Here is a 15,588-nt window from a genome sequence, read left to right on the forward strand (position 1 = left end):
TTGAAAATCATAAGAACACATAAACTTATTTAAAATTGAACAAAATTGAGTTTCTAAAACATACAAATAAGCAAACTTAATATTCAATATGGCATTAAATAAACATCTAACACAGTAAAAATTATATAGTTAAATTTTTTTAGTAAAAAAGGCATACCAACTCATTAATATCTTTAATATTTAATAAAAAGCTAGATAAGTTATAGAGCAAGTAGGTAACTATAAAAAAATATAAATTTGTTTAAAAAATTGCTTAAATTCCATTCACATCAGCATTTTCGTGTATGTAGATAATATATATATATATTTATATATTTTAATAAACGGTATAAATTGTATGTGTATGCATACCATTGTTTCTTCATACTACTTATTTTGTTTTCTTGTTTCTATTCAATTTTTTTTCTTATTTCTTTATTTTTTTTTACTTTCTTAATTTTATACTTGTCGTTCAATATATGTTTTGTAATTTTCGCATGCGATTGTTTGCTTTCTCAATTATTTTTATTCTTTAATGAAACTTCCGCTTTTTACCGCCACGCTTTTTACCCTTACCCTTCAATTTGCGTTTTTTGCTGCCACCAGTCGAAGCTTCACCACGTAACGCCGGATCGCGACTAATCTCACCAAGTATCTCATCGCCAAGAGTACCTAAAAGAAGCAGAGAAATGTTGAATTAAAATGAAATCAGCTGCACTAAAATGCAAGTTGGTAATTCATGCTAAATTTTGCACACTCACCTAGCGTAGTCAACTTGCGTTGACGATGCTTTTCCGCTTTAGTCACCGGCAGGCGTGTCAAATAGGTTTCTTCATATTCCTGTTTTTCTTTTTGCTGCTTGGAGAGCAACTGTTGTGCGCGCGAGCCAGACGAAAGTTCCGTGGGTGCATCGAGATACTCCTCCTTTAGATCTTGTAGCATTGAGGCCCTTCAAAAGGTAGCATTACGTTAGTAAATAACTCTTTTTACAGAAAACATAAAGTGCAAAATACAAAATTGTCCAACAACTTACGTAATCGCACGCTTCTTGGCACGCTCAATCATTTTCTTATCCTTATCAGCGGACTTCTCATCGCCATCATAGTAGACTGGCTTAATTTTAGGCGGCACATATATGCCAGATTTACCCGCAGTAGCACCTTTCTTCGGTTTCTTGACGCCAGTCTCACCCTCGTCGTCTTCATCATCACTTTCTGATTCGGAATTTTCTGTAGCATCTTCAATATCATCCACAGCATTCTCCTCACCGCCAGCGTTTGTAAGCATATTATCGGGATTGGGCTTATGGCATTGTAAATTAGTATTTATTATAAACTTAATCAATTGGTTTTAACTTACCTTATATAAAATTGGATCGGAACTACTCGATACTCCTGTGGTGGCTGTCTTCACCAATTTATCAATTTGATAGCGCAGCTTGTGATCGATGGGTCGTATCTTCTCCAATACCGTGCGTATTTCAATGAGTCGCTCAATGGATGGATCTCCTTCGATGGTTTCGCCGGAACATTTCCGCAAAACAACATATGTAAGATTTATCAAATAATCGAGTAGCATGTGATACTTGACCTCGAGAAAGCTTAGGCCATATTCTGTTGTTAGTTCTCCACGTTTTACACGCTGCAGCATGCTCTCTACCAGATCGGTGACTTGCTTAACATTGCTGTTCATTTCACCGAGCAGCTGTATGGCCTGTGGAATATCCTGTTGCTGCACATGGCAGTCGTAGTCGAGTGCCTGTAAATGGCAGAGGGGAGAAAAATTAACTTACTTTTGTAATATATTTTGTCATAAGAAATTTCTCTTTTAGCATCTGTCCGTTGGCAAACACCGTTCTCTTTCACTCCATCTGCTGCTTCAATCTCGAGTCCATACATTCTATAGAAACAACAAACATTACTCTGTCACCTTTTACTCTTCATGTACATACATACGTATTTTTGAGATTTATCGCATCTCCAATTTGAATATCTGGCTCTCAAATATACTTTCAAATTTTGTCTTATAGCTATAATTCATACTTCAAATACATACTCGCATACCACTTTCATGATCGAATTTTTTCACAATTTGAAAATACTCGTTCATATACATATATAAATACCACAAAAAAAAAGTTCGCCGTACACTCCTGAGTCCCAAGTAGAGATGGGTGCGGGACTTACTATTAAATCCCGCTCCTGCCCATCCCGACATTAAATTTTTAGGTCCCGAACCCTTGCTTCTCGAGGTTTTTCAGATTTGTACTGTCCCGTGAGACCTGATATACCATCCCTAGTTTGAAGTATTTTTGCAATGCAATTTCGAAAAAAAAGATTTTTTGGCCGAACGCCCATGACATCTGGCGTTTTTTATAATACGGTTTTACCACGGCTAGGGATGAAACAATACGAGTAAATATATATGTACTTACTCGATACTTCAATCGATACCAAGTAATTTTGGCATCGGTACTTTTGAACTAAGTACTAAGTAGGTATCGAAAAACAAATACTCGTATCGTACCTAGTGGGAGGCTAGCTCTGTTATTGAAGAAAATAAACAAAAAAAAAAGCTTACAAGAGTTGATTAAAAAAAAATCTTGAAAAAAAAATTAAATATTCCAGAAAGCTTAAACGCCAACTTCGCATATAGTTTGGAGAAAAGTAGATGTCAAATAGATAAATTATTCTATTTCTCGGTATCTAGATACTAGAAAATTTTTCATATTTTAAATGCTTTTAAGAATTTCTTTTAGTAAAATTTCTGTAGGTGGAATTCAACCAGGTGTAGTAAGTAAGAAACATTTACCTTGTTTATACCTACGAAAAAAACCGCATTAACAAAAAACCGATTTGACTTAACACATATCTCTTTCAAGCGCTTATACCTGTGTCGTTATAGGTACTCGCTGAAACCGTATTCAAAAGTCAACAAAATTTATTGTTATTATTCGATGAGAACAAGAATTCTAATTTGTTATAATAACAATTCAAATTTAAAATGGACTGCATAAGAAAAAACAGCNTCCGACGAATTGATTACCTTCTCCTTTTTTTGAAGTCGCTTAAAAGGCGATATGAAAACAAATTTGAGTCAATATACTTTTGAATTTGGTTTATGTTTCGCTTTATGTGTCAGTATAAATTATTTCGAAACTATCGTATTTAAATTTTGGCTCATAATTTGTGTAAATAATAGTACATTTCCATTGCACTGAAATCTTTGGAAAACTTCTATTCTTGGGAAGTATAACAAAAATAGACCTTTATGAGGAAATTCTTTTCTTAGCGGAGATTAAATTTCTTGAAATCTTTTCCAATGAATTGTCTCTGATAAATACCATTGATCATTATGGGATGAACGCACTATTATTAACCGACTTCACAAATAGGAGAAGGTTATCAATTCGTCGGAATATTATACATTTTTTTGTTTCTGTATGACCGCATAACTTTGGACCACGTCAACCGATTCCTATAAAATATTTTTTTAAAGGAAAGGTGTTACCTCACAGGTGATTCCATACTAATTTGGTTTAAATCCGATCATTGGATCATGAAAAAATTAAATCATAAATTTGTATGTGAGAATTCGGTTTTGTTTTTAACCGACTTCAATAAAGGAGAAGGTTATCAATTCGTTGGAATATTTTTTTATTTTTACTTATTTTTTTGTCTGTATGGCCGCTTAACTTTGGATCACGTTAACCGATTTCGATAATTCTTTGGTTTAAATCCGATCATTGGTCCATGAAGAAATTAACGATAATCTTAAATTTGTATGAGAATTGAAGACGGTTTTTTTGCTTTAAATTACTTGTTTTTTTCTACAAACCTCAGATATACGTACATATGTATGAGAATTGAAGACGTTTTTTTTTGCTTAAAAATTACTTGTTTTTTTCTACAAACCTCAGATATACGTACATATGTATGTATGTGTAACGAGTACAGAAAATAATTTACACCAATATTCATTCAATGTAATTTTAAAATGACATTAGCTCATATTTTTGTTTAAAAATAATGTTTTGTCGAGGTTTTCACCAAGCAGTCGTGTACGTCTTTCTTCTAGAATTCTGCACGACGCAGAAAAAACTCTTTCACTAGTTGCTGAGCTAGCTGGTATGTGTAAAATTTGCTTTGATAAGCTTCTAAGAGGTGGAAAATCTTTCTCCCAAAATTTTAAAATATCATCACAACTTTTGTTTTCTGATGTTTTCAAATAAATCTGTATTACCGCATTAATTTCTTCAAAAACTGTTTCTGCAGACTCATATGTTGTACCTTTGACTTCGTTAGATGTGTATACAGTAAATAAGTTAAACAATAGTAGTTTACGGTTTTATTTTGGTTGATAATACATATATCGTCGCTTGGCGAGCAAAATCCTCATATCCCCCAAATGCAATACCACGTATAAGATAGTCCGAAAATTTCAAAAAAGTGCGAAGAAACTTATTTCTTTAAAAACTTTTGAATGGTTTCCTAACTAAACATATTAAATATGAGCTTCTACTATAATTATTTACTATTAAATTTGTGAAGTAGGGAAGCGTTGAAACAGGGTAATCAAAATACGTTTTTTTTTCTATACCGCCTCGTTGTACTGCGAGGTATTGCGCGCCAAACGACGATATATACATACATCATATGAGCACTAAACGTCAAAAAGATGTAAGCGACATTTCTTTTTTTTTAATTTTTAAATTTGACGCAGAAATGCATCTGATGCTCTAGGTACATTACTGCAACAAAAAAATGAAATTTTGAAAAAAAATGCCGCTTACATCTTTTTGGCGGTTAGGGCTCAATATGTGAAAATTACGTGATGGACGGAAAATCTAACTCACGCACGCACGCTCACGCCAGCCAAAGTTTCAGTCACGCACGATCACGGAAGTTACGTGATTTTTCTATCCAAACCACTTACGCTCACGCATGAAAACCCGTGTCACGTAGAAAATCACGTGTTTTGTTTATACTAAATAGAGAAACTGTAGTTTTCGTACTCACAAAAAGTGCCAGTTGTGATTTGTGAACTGGTTTCGATAAACTTCTGATAAAACTTAGAGACGACAGCAATTTGTTCGTAATTCGCATGGTAATTGGATCTGAATTACCAACAAATGAGGTAATTCGCTCTCAAAATTTTGTATGTATGCATGTATTAGACTCGGTCAGAATCACCAATAGCGCCATATAAGAAGTATGCCGATTTCTTTTTGAATTCAGTAACTTTTGTGATGATATTGGTAACAAATAAAAAAAATCGTTGTGGCAACACTGGTATAATACAAACACATTGAATGCTATTTACATTTATTTATTTTATTTGGCGAAATATACAATCCATTTAATTTGGAGATATTCACTTACTGGTTTTTACTGACATTTTTTGGTAATCAGTTGATAGCTATTTTTAATAATCATACTTTATTGGCATATTTTAATAAATAATATTTTCCCTCAAAGTTATTATATATACGTTTGCAATCATTTTAATCTTTTTTTTTTGACAAAACGTATCAAATATGCGTAAAAACATTTTTCATTACAAAATAACGATAATAATTAATTGGGAAAATTTTACGCTCTGATAATTTAAGCAATGCTTATATGCAAAACATCTAATTAATGCGCATGCAATGCGAATTTATTTTTTTGGCTTCAATGCAATGCAGCGCTACATTCATGCATAATTTTTTAATCATTAGTTGCTAATCTAATGGCTCTTTCGATGCGTAAATTGCAATAAATTATTATAGCAATCTAATGAGTAGTTAAAAAAAAAAAAAAAAAAACAAAATTACGAAAATGCGCTGTGACTTAAAAAATTTAAATAATATTTTGCGTTAATTGCATTTCGCTTGTCGGGCACAAAATTTGCATATAACATGAAATGAAATAATTCAAGTGAAAATAAAAACCAGCTAAACCGCATAAATAATAATAATATTGGAAAAAAATAATGTTTTGCTAAAATGGTTGCAATTTCACAACGACACCGCAGAGTCGCGAATATCCTGGCATTTGAGTGCGGTTTATTAATATTCATTGGCGAGAAATTTGGCAAAAAAAAAAGAGCAAAAAAAAACCTAACACCAGCATTTTGTGCACCCAAAAGCCTTATTAGGCATTTAAATACACATTCGGATAGGAATCAGTTGCTGGCTGGCGGTCAACGCTGCATGGCAACCAACAATGCAAAGTGCGCAAGCAAACACCACCAAAACTAACAACAACAATCAAAGCCTAAATTACAAATGCATATTATTAAAACACATATAAAATTTTTTGCTTTGTGGCGCAATAATAAATTAAAATTTATAAATATAAAATCAGCAAAATATGCAAACTGACAGCAGCAAAAAGGCAATGTCGACAAATATTCTGCAAATAATGGTTAATTCTGTATTTTTATTTGCATGAATTTGTATGTCTAATAATATATGTATGTATGTACATTAGGGTGGTCTAAAAAAATGCATGTGTTAAAGTAAAGTCGGAATTTTAATGCTCTCACTCCCTAGGATTGTTCTATATTGAAAAAATTATACCGCTTTTTTTTTGAAATCAAAAAATATTTAGAGGTCCTTCAAAGCGCCCAAAATTGTCCATGTACATATTTTATTTGGGGGAAAAGACAGTGTTCGTAGAAATGGTATTAAATTCTTGAAAATCAATATTTTACGATCGGAAAACTATGTTTCCCTTCAGGAGACTGCCCATAATAATACACAATTGTTTTTTATTACATCATTTTTTAAATACTAGTGATTTTTTGTGGGTCTCCCCTTTGCATTTTTTGAGGTTCCTATAAAAAATAGTTAATAATAGAAAATGGTTAGATAAAAAATTGTATATTGTTATTGGAATTCTCCAAAAGAGAAACAAAGTTTTCCGTTCGAAAAATAATTAATCAAGAATTCTACACCATTTCTACGGAAACTTGTTTTTTCCCTACATAAAATACATGGAAAAGTTTGAGCGCCTTGAGCGACCTCTAAGTATTTTTTGATATCAAAACAAAAAAACACAGATGCATACTTATTTTCGAAATTCCGACTTCACTTTTTTTTTGGACCATCCTAATGTACATACATACATCTCCATGTATTTGTCATAGTTATTATTGCTATTGCTATTTGATGTAGCACTTTGTTCAGCGAATCGTAATGCACAACAAAAACCGCAACATTTACAAAATGCAATAATTAAATGCCACCAATAAAATATGCAAATGAGTTGTTTGAGTGGAGGTCGCCATACAACACACACACTAATGCGCAGGCAGCCAGTCAGGCAAGCAGGCAAACATACGTTTAGGCGCAGAAGCATTCTGAAATACACACACACACACACACACACCCATACATATGTTTATGTATAGACGCAGCTATAATTTGATGCAATTGCAACAAACCACTAGCCGCCTATGAGTATACAGGACATTTGCACTTTTCCATAGAAATGTAGTGTTGTTGGCTTTGGTTGCCAATGCATTTTAGTGCGAAATGCATACAAGTACACATGACCACACACATGCAGTCTATACAAGTGCTCGCGGCACTGAATGTTGATGGTATGTGATTGAGTGTGAACATCCATATGCGAGGCATATTGATATTTGTGGTATGAGTTGTTGTGGTAGGAGCGATGTGTACGCCGCATAAAATAACGAGAAAAAAATACAAATGGCGTCGCTAAAGGCTTTTATGAGATGCGGCTAACAACGCAATTCACCAACACCGTTGCGTCCGCGCGCAAGTGTCCTATAAAATGTGCGCAGATATAGAAAACATATACATACATACATATATGCATAGCTTAGGAGGACGAAGAGCAGTGTTAGATGCAGTGGAGGGAAAAGCTGGGGTCAAAGTTAGTAGCGATTTTTAAAAATTTGATTGCATTTCGCAATAGTAAAGCAAGTTATGGAGTGCAATGGGGTATATACGTTCTTCGGCTATACTCAATCCCGACTCTTGCGACCTCGTTCGCGCGCTATGGGCATTGTGAGGAACGTATGAGTGGAGCCGTGGGTCACGGCAGAAAGAGAGTGAGTTTTGGGTGGAGCCACTCCTACTTATTCGGTTTAAGGGCTCACTGAAATCTGCAACGTCTGTTCGCCAGTAGGTGCAGCTGCAAGTGGGTGTCTGTGTCTTGGAGAGAGCGGCTCGCTATATAAATGCGTCATCCTAGCTATGGATTGTGCGTTGGGCTTGGGACACGGTACGTAAAACAAAGGTACAATGCAAAGTATAAAAAAGGAAATAATTTTTGGTAACTTTCAACGCCAGGCTAGGCAAAGAAGGCATATTTGCTCCAACAGTCGGAAAATCTAGCCATCATGACAACACCTCCGACAACGGTGGTCATAAATGAGAAGTAGGACTCCTCTCCCATTTACTGCTGCGAAAGAGGTTGTTGGTATTTTTACCAACCTCGAAAAAATAACTGGTATGATGAAGAGTGCCGCGCTGCTTCTGCAATCAATTGCTTTCAACACCGAAGCTAGTTCTTGTAGAGATGAATGTGGCAATCCGCTAACAGACGTCCAGAGTACACTTGGGATATGGAGGGCACACTTCTCAAAGCTTTTGAGTGGCGAAACAGGTGGCGCGTTTGCAGAAAAAAAAGAACGCGAACTAATGTATAGCGATGAAGCACACGTTCCTCCACTTGATCAAGACGAGGTGAGAACAGCAATAAGGGGGCTTAAAAACCACAAGACACCCAAAGTTGACGGGTTATCGGCAGAGCTGTTCAAAGGCGGCGACGGAAGAGTTGGTAGCGAGTATGTATCAGTTTTAAAACAGAATTTGGTCTGTTGAATACATGGTCTAAGATGGTAATCTCAGTATACTTTGCCCAATCCCCATGAAGGAGATCCCGCTGTTTGCACCATCTACTGCGAAATTCATCGCTTTAGCATTGCAAACCAGATCCTATCGACGATACTGTGAGAAAGGCTGAGGCCCTTCATGAATCAACTGATCGGACCTTATCAGTGTGGCTTCAGGGCTGGTAGCTTCACCAACCAGATTTTCGCAGCGCGTCAAATTCTGGAAGCCACTCGATATGAAAATCGACACACACCATCTTTCTCTTGATTTTAAAGCTGCTTTTGAAAGCACAAAGAAAAGCTGATTATACGATGCGATGTCTAAATTTGGAATCCCGCAAAACTAATACGGCTATGTAGAGTGACGTTGAACACAACTCTCAGCTCCGTCCAAATCGGGAAGGACTTCTACGCGCCGTTTGAGACCAAACGGGGTTATATACAAGGCGATTCATAAGAGCTGCCAATCTGAAGTGCAGCGGCGCCATATACAGCAAAAGCACGATGCTGCTGGCGTATGCAGATGATATTGACATCGTTGGCCAGAAACCCAGGGATTTCAGCGCAGCATTCTAGCGGCGAACGAGGACACGACAAAATATTTCCTAGCAAGACATAAAACGTCTGCACGTATTGGGACACACGTTACTGCTGACAGTAGTGAAGGACTTTGGTTACTTAGGATACAGCATAAACACCACCAATAATATCAGTCTGGAGATAAAGCGAATAATCCAGCCTCATTGCGTAAGTCGTAAATTAGGCTGAATTGCACGGCTCGACAACATTAGCATTGTCTACTGTCGTACTGAAATAAGTAAACGACGAAAATCGTCAAAAACTATGCAGTGCTGCCAGGTTTTTCCGTTTTAATACACTAGTCGAGTGGAAATTTTAGGCAATGACGCTAAATTTTCGATACGATTCGACTCTCGAAAAGCGACTTGCATTCGGCACGACACCCGCAATGAGGCTGAATAACTCTTTCCAGCAGCTGCTACTCTTCTCTCGACAAACGAAAATCACGCTCTACAAATCTCTCATCATGCCCGTCTTATTATATAAGGCAGAAACATGGACGATGTCTAACAAAGATGATGAGAAGACTTTGAGGACTATCAGGATAAGTATTCTACGCAAGATCTATAGCCCCGTTTGCGTGGGCGACGAGTACCCAAGTAGATGGAATGACGAACTGTACGAGCTTTCTAACGACAGGGCATAGTTAAGCGCATAAAAAACATCGATTACGCTGGCTAGGACATGTTGTACGCATGGATGATGACGCTCCGTTGAAAAGATCCTTGGACTCTACATCCATGGGTGGAAAACGAAAGTAAGGGCGGCAACGGACAAAATGGAAGGAACAAGTGCAGAAGGATTTGTCCGCACTTAGGACGACTAAACAGCCAAACGGTTGTAGTGCCACAACCACACAAAACCACACTGCCCAGGAAAGCTCCCTATATATCAATGTAGGAATGCACTGTGGGTATTATATTGTTCCCCTCTGGCATTCGAATGCACTTTTAAAAAGAATACGCATTAGCCAAATCTCGCCTACATATTTGGTGGGAAAGCAAAATTAAAACAGACCTTCATTTGAAGGTATCAAAAATTCGATTGATAAGTAGTTCATGGTTCTCTAAAGACGAGCACTTTTATTGGCATTGCAGGAAAAGTGGGAAAAATTCATAGCTAGCGATGGACAGGCAATACTTTCAATAAAATATAGCGTACCATTTTTGTTTCAAAAGTTTCAAAATCACTTTAAACTTACTTATATACCCGCCGATACATTTCTAAACCATGCATCACTGTGCATTTGAGCAAATATTGGAAATTAAATTTCCCATACACAAAATGTGAAAATCACAACGCCAGAAAAAGACCGTACTAAATTTGCGAAAAAAATGTATCAGCCGTGCAGGCAAACGCATTTACGTATTACAACCATTGGCTCGCCCATTGTATAGGAAGGAGAATAATATTCGAACGAAAGAGAAAAAACATATTCACAATAACCGAACTTATAGTACATTCATAATTAGTTTGTTAAATATATTTATCGTTTGTTACAATGGCGCTTGCAAATCAACGCAATGCTTACGAATAGTCAGTTGCGAAGGGACAGCTTGCACTCGGCATTAGATGCATACACGCATCCACATGTTTTCCGCAATACATACATCCCTGTGTCATTGCCTATTTATAGGCGTAGTAGCACATGCGAGTGGGTGAACAGATGTACATATATCTACTTATGTAAGCGGATATGCATTGCATTTGTCAATATTTAAATGCGCTTATGCAGGGGCGCATATAATTTTGAGTGCATAGTTAAGTGAGTACATGTTATTTGTATGCATGTACGTTAGGGTGGCCCTTAAATGTGGGAAGTAAATTTTTACATCAGATTTCCTAAGCCTCAACCCCTACGTCGATGCTACTACAGTCTAAGATATTACATATAAATTTTAGCCCACACGGAAGTCGGTTAAGGCGTGTCGGACAGGGGTCAAATCTCAGATTACCCTATGAAGACGTCTTAACCGACTCCAATCGGTACCAAAATTTAAATGTGATATCCTCGACTGTAGTAGTATCGATGTTGGGTATTAGATAAAAAAAAAAATTAATTTTTTTGAGTCCCTATGGAGTAATCTGTACTTTGTGCCCTGTGCGACACGCCTTAAACGTCGTCTCCAATCGGGACCAAAAATTTATATGTGAATCTTCGACTATGGCGTTACTGATTGAGGGAGTGAGACTGAAAAATATCGTTCATTTGACTTTTAAGGACCATCCTAACGTACATATGCACATATGTGTGCTTGCGTAAAATGTAATTAGAATTGTTAAGTGAAATAAAGTACTTTTCAGCGTAGGCAAACATACATGCATATTTATGCACATTGTGCGTAGCTTCACAACTAGGCACATAAATAGATAAAATCATGTTTTATGCAAGTCACTTATTTACCTGAATTACTTAATTTGTAAATATTCATGTGTGTACACTTTTGCATATACAGGTTTACATATATATAAATTTGCATAATTGAACCCGCATTTCGTTCATATAAAAGCATTTAATATAATAATAGGTACATATGTACCTATAGTAATATTATAAATGCCAATATGAGGTGACTGTAGGGTGTTCCCCCGAGCTTTTCTCCCATTTAAAATACTAGTTCAACCCTACGTTTTTATATGAGTGTTTATCGTATTGAGCGTACCCCAACTCCGCAGGACTTTCGATTCTTTGTCCGAGCAATATTTAAGTTATTTCTGCCCTGAAAAAGCATCTCATAACGAAAAATTATTTGCCGTTCGGAGGCGGCGTAAAATTGAAAGCCCCTCCATTTGAGTAACAACATTAACTTTTCTTTTTTCTTTATTGGCGGCCATCAAGAAGAACATTACAAATTGGAGGAGAAGCCCGGCCAAACACTTAGCAAAAGTCAAAGCGCCAAAATGTTATTATTATTATTATTATTAGCAAAGGCCTGTTAAGTTTTACATTGACCAATGCAAAAATAGTGTTGAAAAGCAAGAACTGTTTTTAAACTAAAAAAAATTATTACTTTATGTCAAAACGACTGAAAAGCAGAGCCCTCCTCACACATTGGCCAAGAATAAAGGCGCTGTGCTACCATCTTAAACCCTTGCGATGCTATGAACTTTGCCGATTGTCTTATTTTCACGGTACGTTGGCTAAATTCGTTGTATGATCTTTTGAATATCGTCCAAATAAAGACATTGATATACCTACAGTGTTCTTTCCTGGACGGATGTGTTCGAATTTTTCCTTGCTAATTCGCCACTTGCACAATTACTATTTGTGTTCAGGCGTCCAAGGTCGTATGTACATTAGACTGCATCACCAAACAAAGTTGCGGGGTTTCCGCCGAGACTGCAAAACTTAAATATATTTCAAGACGTCCACCAAAATATTTCCGAAAAATATTTTGATTTACGGTAGCAGGGCCGATTTCAAAATACCTCCAAAAATTTGGTTTTTTAAGAATAAAAATTGTTTCTAAAAAAAAATTTAAAAAAAAATCCCCTTAGATGGCAAAACAGATGAAATATTTAAAAATATTTTCAACGGAATCGTAATAACGAGATTTTTGATGCTGTTTACTAACTTTTTTCAAAGACTGATTTACGGAAAACTTGAATAACTGGGTCAAAACTATGCCGATTTAGGTATTTTCCCACTCTTTTTATTTCTGTGCAAAAAAAGTCATTCACGTCCCCATTTTTTATTTTATTTTTTTCAAATACCAACACATCTTAATTCAACTTGGAATGATGCTCGTTCATCCTACCTTTCTCTTTCCTCCTTTGCAGGAGTTTATTAGCAAAGAAATAAAAAGAATGAGAAAATACCTTTCCAATGATACCTCCCAAGTCTAAAGCAGAATAATTTAAGTCCAGTTATTCAAGTTTTTCTTATACCAATCTTTCAAAAAAGTTAAAAAACAGCATCAAAAGTCTCATTATTACGAATCCGTTGGAAATTTTTTTACATTTTTTTTTTTTTAATATGTTTATGCAAATTTCTTAAGCTTAAGCCGTTTTGTCATTTGAGGGCATTTTTCTTCAAAAAGTTCTTTAAGATTTTTATTCATAAGAAACTCCATTTTTGGAGGTATTTTCAAATCGGTCCAGCTCACGTAAATCTTAATAAAATAGATTTTATAATTCCAATGGAAACACAGTACCGATTTTTTTTTTTTGTATGCAGTCTAATGTACATAATAAATAATATTAATTTGTTTTTACAAATCTGCTGCAATAACGACCGCCCCGGAGGTAGATGCAATAATTAGATAACCCTATATCTGAAAAAGTGAATTCAGATAAGACAGACATAGGGACAAAGCAGATCAGACATTTTATATAAATAGATTGAATGGGCTAAAAAATACATACATGACCAGAATTTTTCTTAGGGTGGAAGATCCACCTATCTCGGCAGCCAGTTCGAAAACGCCCTATCTCAGAAAATTATTCAACAACGCCCTATTATAGAAATCTCAGCACATTTTCAATGTATTTTCAGCTGAGATAGCGCGTTTTTGAACTGAATTCTATGATAGGGTGCTCTTCAACCAAATTCTGTGTTATTCAATAAAATTCTGAAGTAGCGCATTCTTGAAAAGTTTTCTGAGACAGGGCGTTTTCGAAGAGGCTGCCGAGATAGGTCAATCTGCCACTCAGCCATCGATCATGAGCTAGGTTTTTATAAAAAAAAAACAAAAAAAAACAAAAAAAACTTGTCAACCTTTCCTATTCTTTCTATTATTTTTTCCACCACGTACTTAAATAGCATTGTCATATGCTCAATGCAAACGCACAAAGAGTGCATGAATAATAACTAAATTGCAGACATTTGAATAAAATAAAAAAAACATGCATGGTATCTACCATGGTTGTTGTGAATATTCGCATTCGCATTCGCAACTGCGGAGCTTCCGCATTAATTTTAACATTCGCATTCGCTTTCGCATTCGCAATAATCAATGCGGAGCTTTTGGACCAACAAAACGTATATATGGCAAAAAAAGAATTGTAGCCAATATTTTTGCCTGTGGTCGTAGGAGTATTTGTGTAACAAAACTGGTCAAATTTCATATTTGTCAACTATGATAAAAATGTCTTTAAAATGTTATTTCTTAAGCTATATAACCGAGCTATCAATGTGCAGCCATAAAAGTTCCCACTTCTACTTGACCTTTGACGTACGACAAAGAGAACATAGTCCTTTTAATAATATTTTTTTTCTGTGCTTTAAATACCTGCTTTGGCTTCTTTCTTTACTATATTTTTGGACCAATCTTAAAAAAAAATTACTAGACACAAACGAAGAAAGCAATGTAATTTTAACAAAATTTTCGTGATTTGCTTTTGATGTTATAGGCGGCATACACGGTACGTCTGACTCGTGAGTCGGTTTGGATGCGTTGGTGAAAATAAATATGTGTTAGTTACACCAAAATGACTCCCGGCATGACTCTGAATGATTCAACTGTGTGTAGTCGAAGGCGAGTCAACACGTACACAAATGACTCGCGAGTCAGACGTACCGCGTATNACGTCTGACTCGTGAGTCGGTTTGGATGCGTTGGTGAAAATAAATATGTGTTAGTTACACCAAAATGACTCCCGGCATGACTCTGAATGATTCAACTGTATGTAGTCGAAGGCGAGTCAACACGTACACAAATGACTCGCGAGTCAGACGTACCGCGTATGCCACCTATTACATATATTCGTTTGAATAATTTTAAATGGGGCTCTTTGGGAATTCATTTTGAGGAAAAATTTTAAAAACAGTAGTTTTGTTTACTTGTTGGATAATATTTTTTTCATAGGGATATACATTGGATGCTTGGCTAAAAACTTCTGTGGTAAAACTGTATCTTCATTGCTATTTAAAGTCAATGAGTAAGCTCCTTCAATAGGGATCTCCAGTAGAAACGATCAACGTCTAGCTATAAAGAGAATCGATGCTCAAATAATTAAAAAGCTATAGGTCTGACCTTTAATTGGATAAGCATTACGTAACTATCTGTTATTCAAATGCTTATAAAAAAAAACGGGGTGCTTTAAAACAAAAAAAATAACAATATTCTGATCCGATTCGGCTGGCAGCCACGACTTTGAAAACAGAATTTTGTTCAAANCGGGGTGGTTTAAAAAAAAAAAAATAACAATATTCTGATCCGATTCGGCTGGCAGCCACGA

The 15,588-nt window shown here is 35.8% G+C and overlaps 1 protein-coding gene across 1 annotated transcript in view; it reads right to left on the reverse strand.

Moving 5' to 3' along the window:
* Positions 1 to 398: 398 nt before the first annotated feature.
* The window catches only part of LOC108365219 (neuroguidin), a 21,535-nt gene continuing 6,345 nt past the window's right edge, over positions 399 to 15,588 (reverse strand). The window contains exons 2-5 of the mRNA XM_017619205.1: positions 1,339 to 1,737; positions 1,013 to 1,281; positions 741 to 928; positions 399 to 651 (exon numbers count right to left, since the gene is read on the reverse strand). Of these exons, the coding sequence (XP_017474694.1) occupies positions 512 to 651; positions 741 to 928; positions 1,013 to 1,281; positions 1,339 to 1,737 (996 nt within the window). The 3' untranslated portion in view covers positions 399 to 511. The remainder of the gene's footprint in view (positions 652 to 740; positions 929 to 1,012; positions 1,282 to 1,338; positions 1,738 to 15,588) is intronic.

Source organism: Rhagoletis zephyria, unplaced genomic scaffold (assembly GCF_001687245.7).
Source record: "Rhagoletis zephyria isolate East Lansing unplaced genomic scaffold, Rhagoletis_zephyria_1.1 Rzeph_scaffold_01805, whole genome shotgun sequence".
Classification (NCBI taxonomy): domain Eukaryota; kingdom Metazoa; phylum Arthropoda; class Insecta; order Diptera; family Tephritidae; genus Rhagoletis; species Rhagoletis zephyria.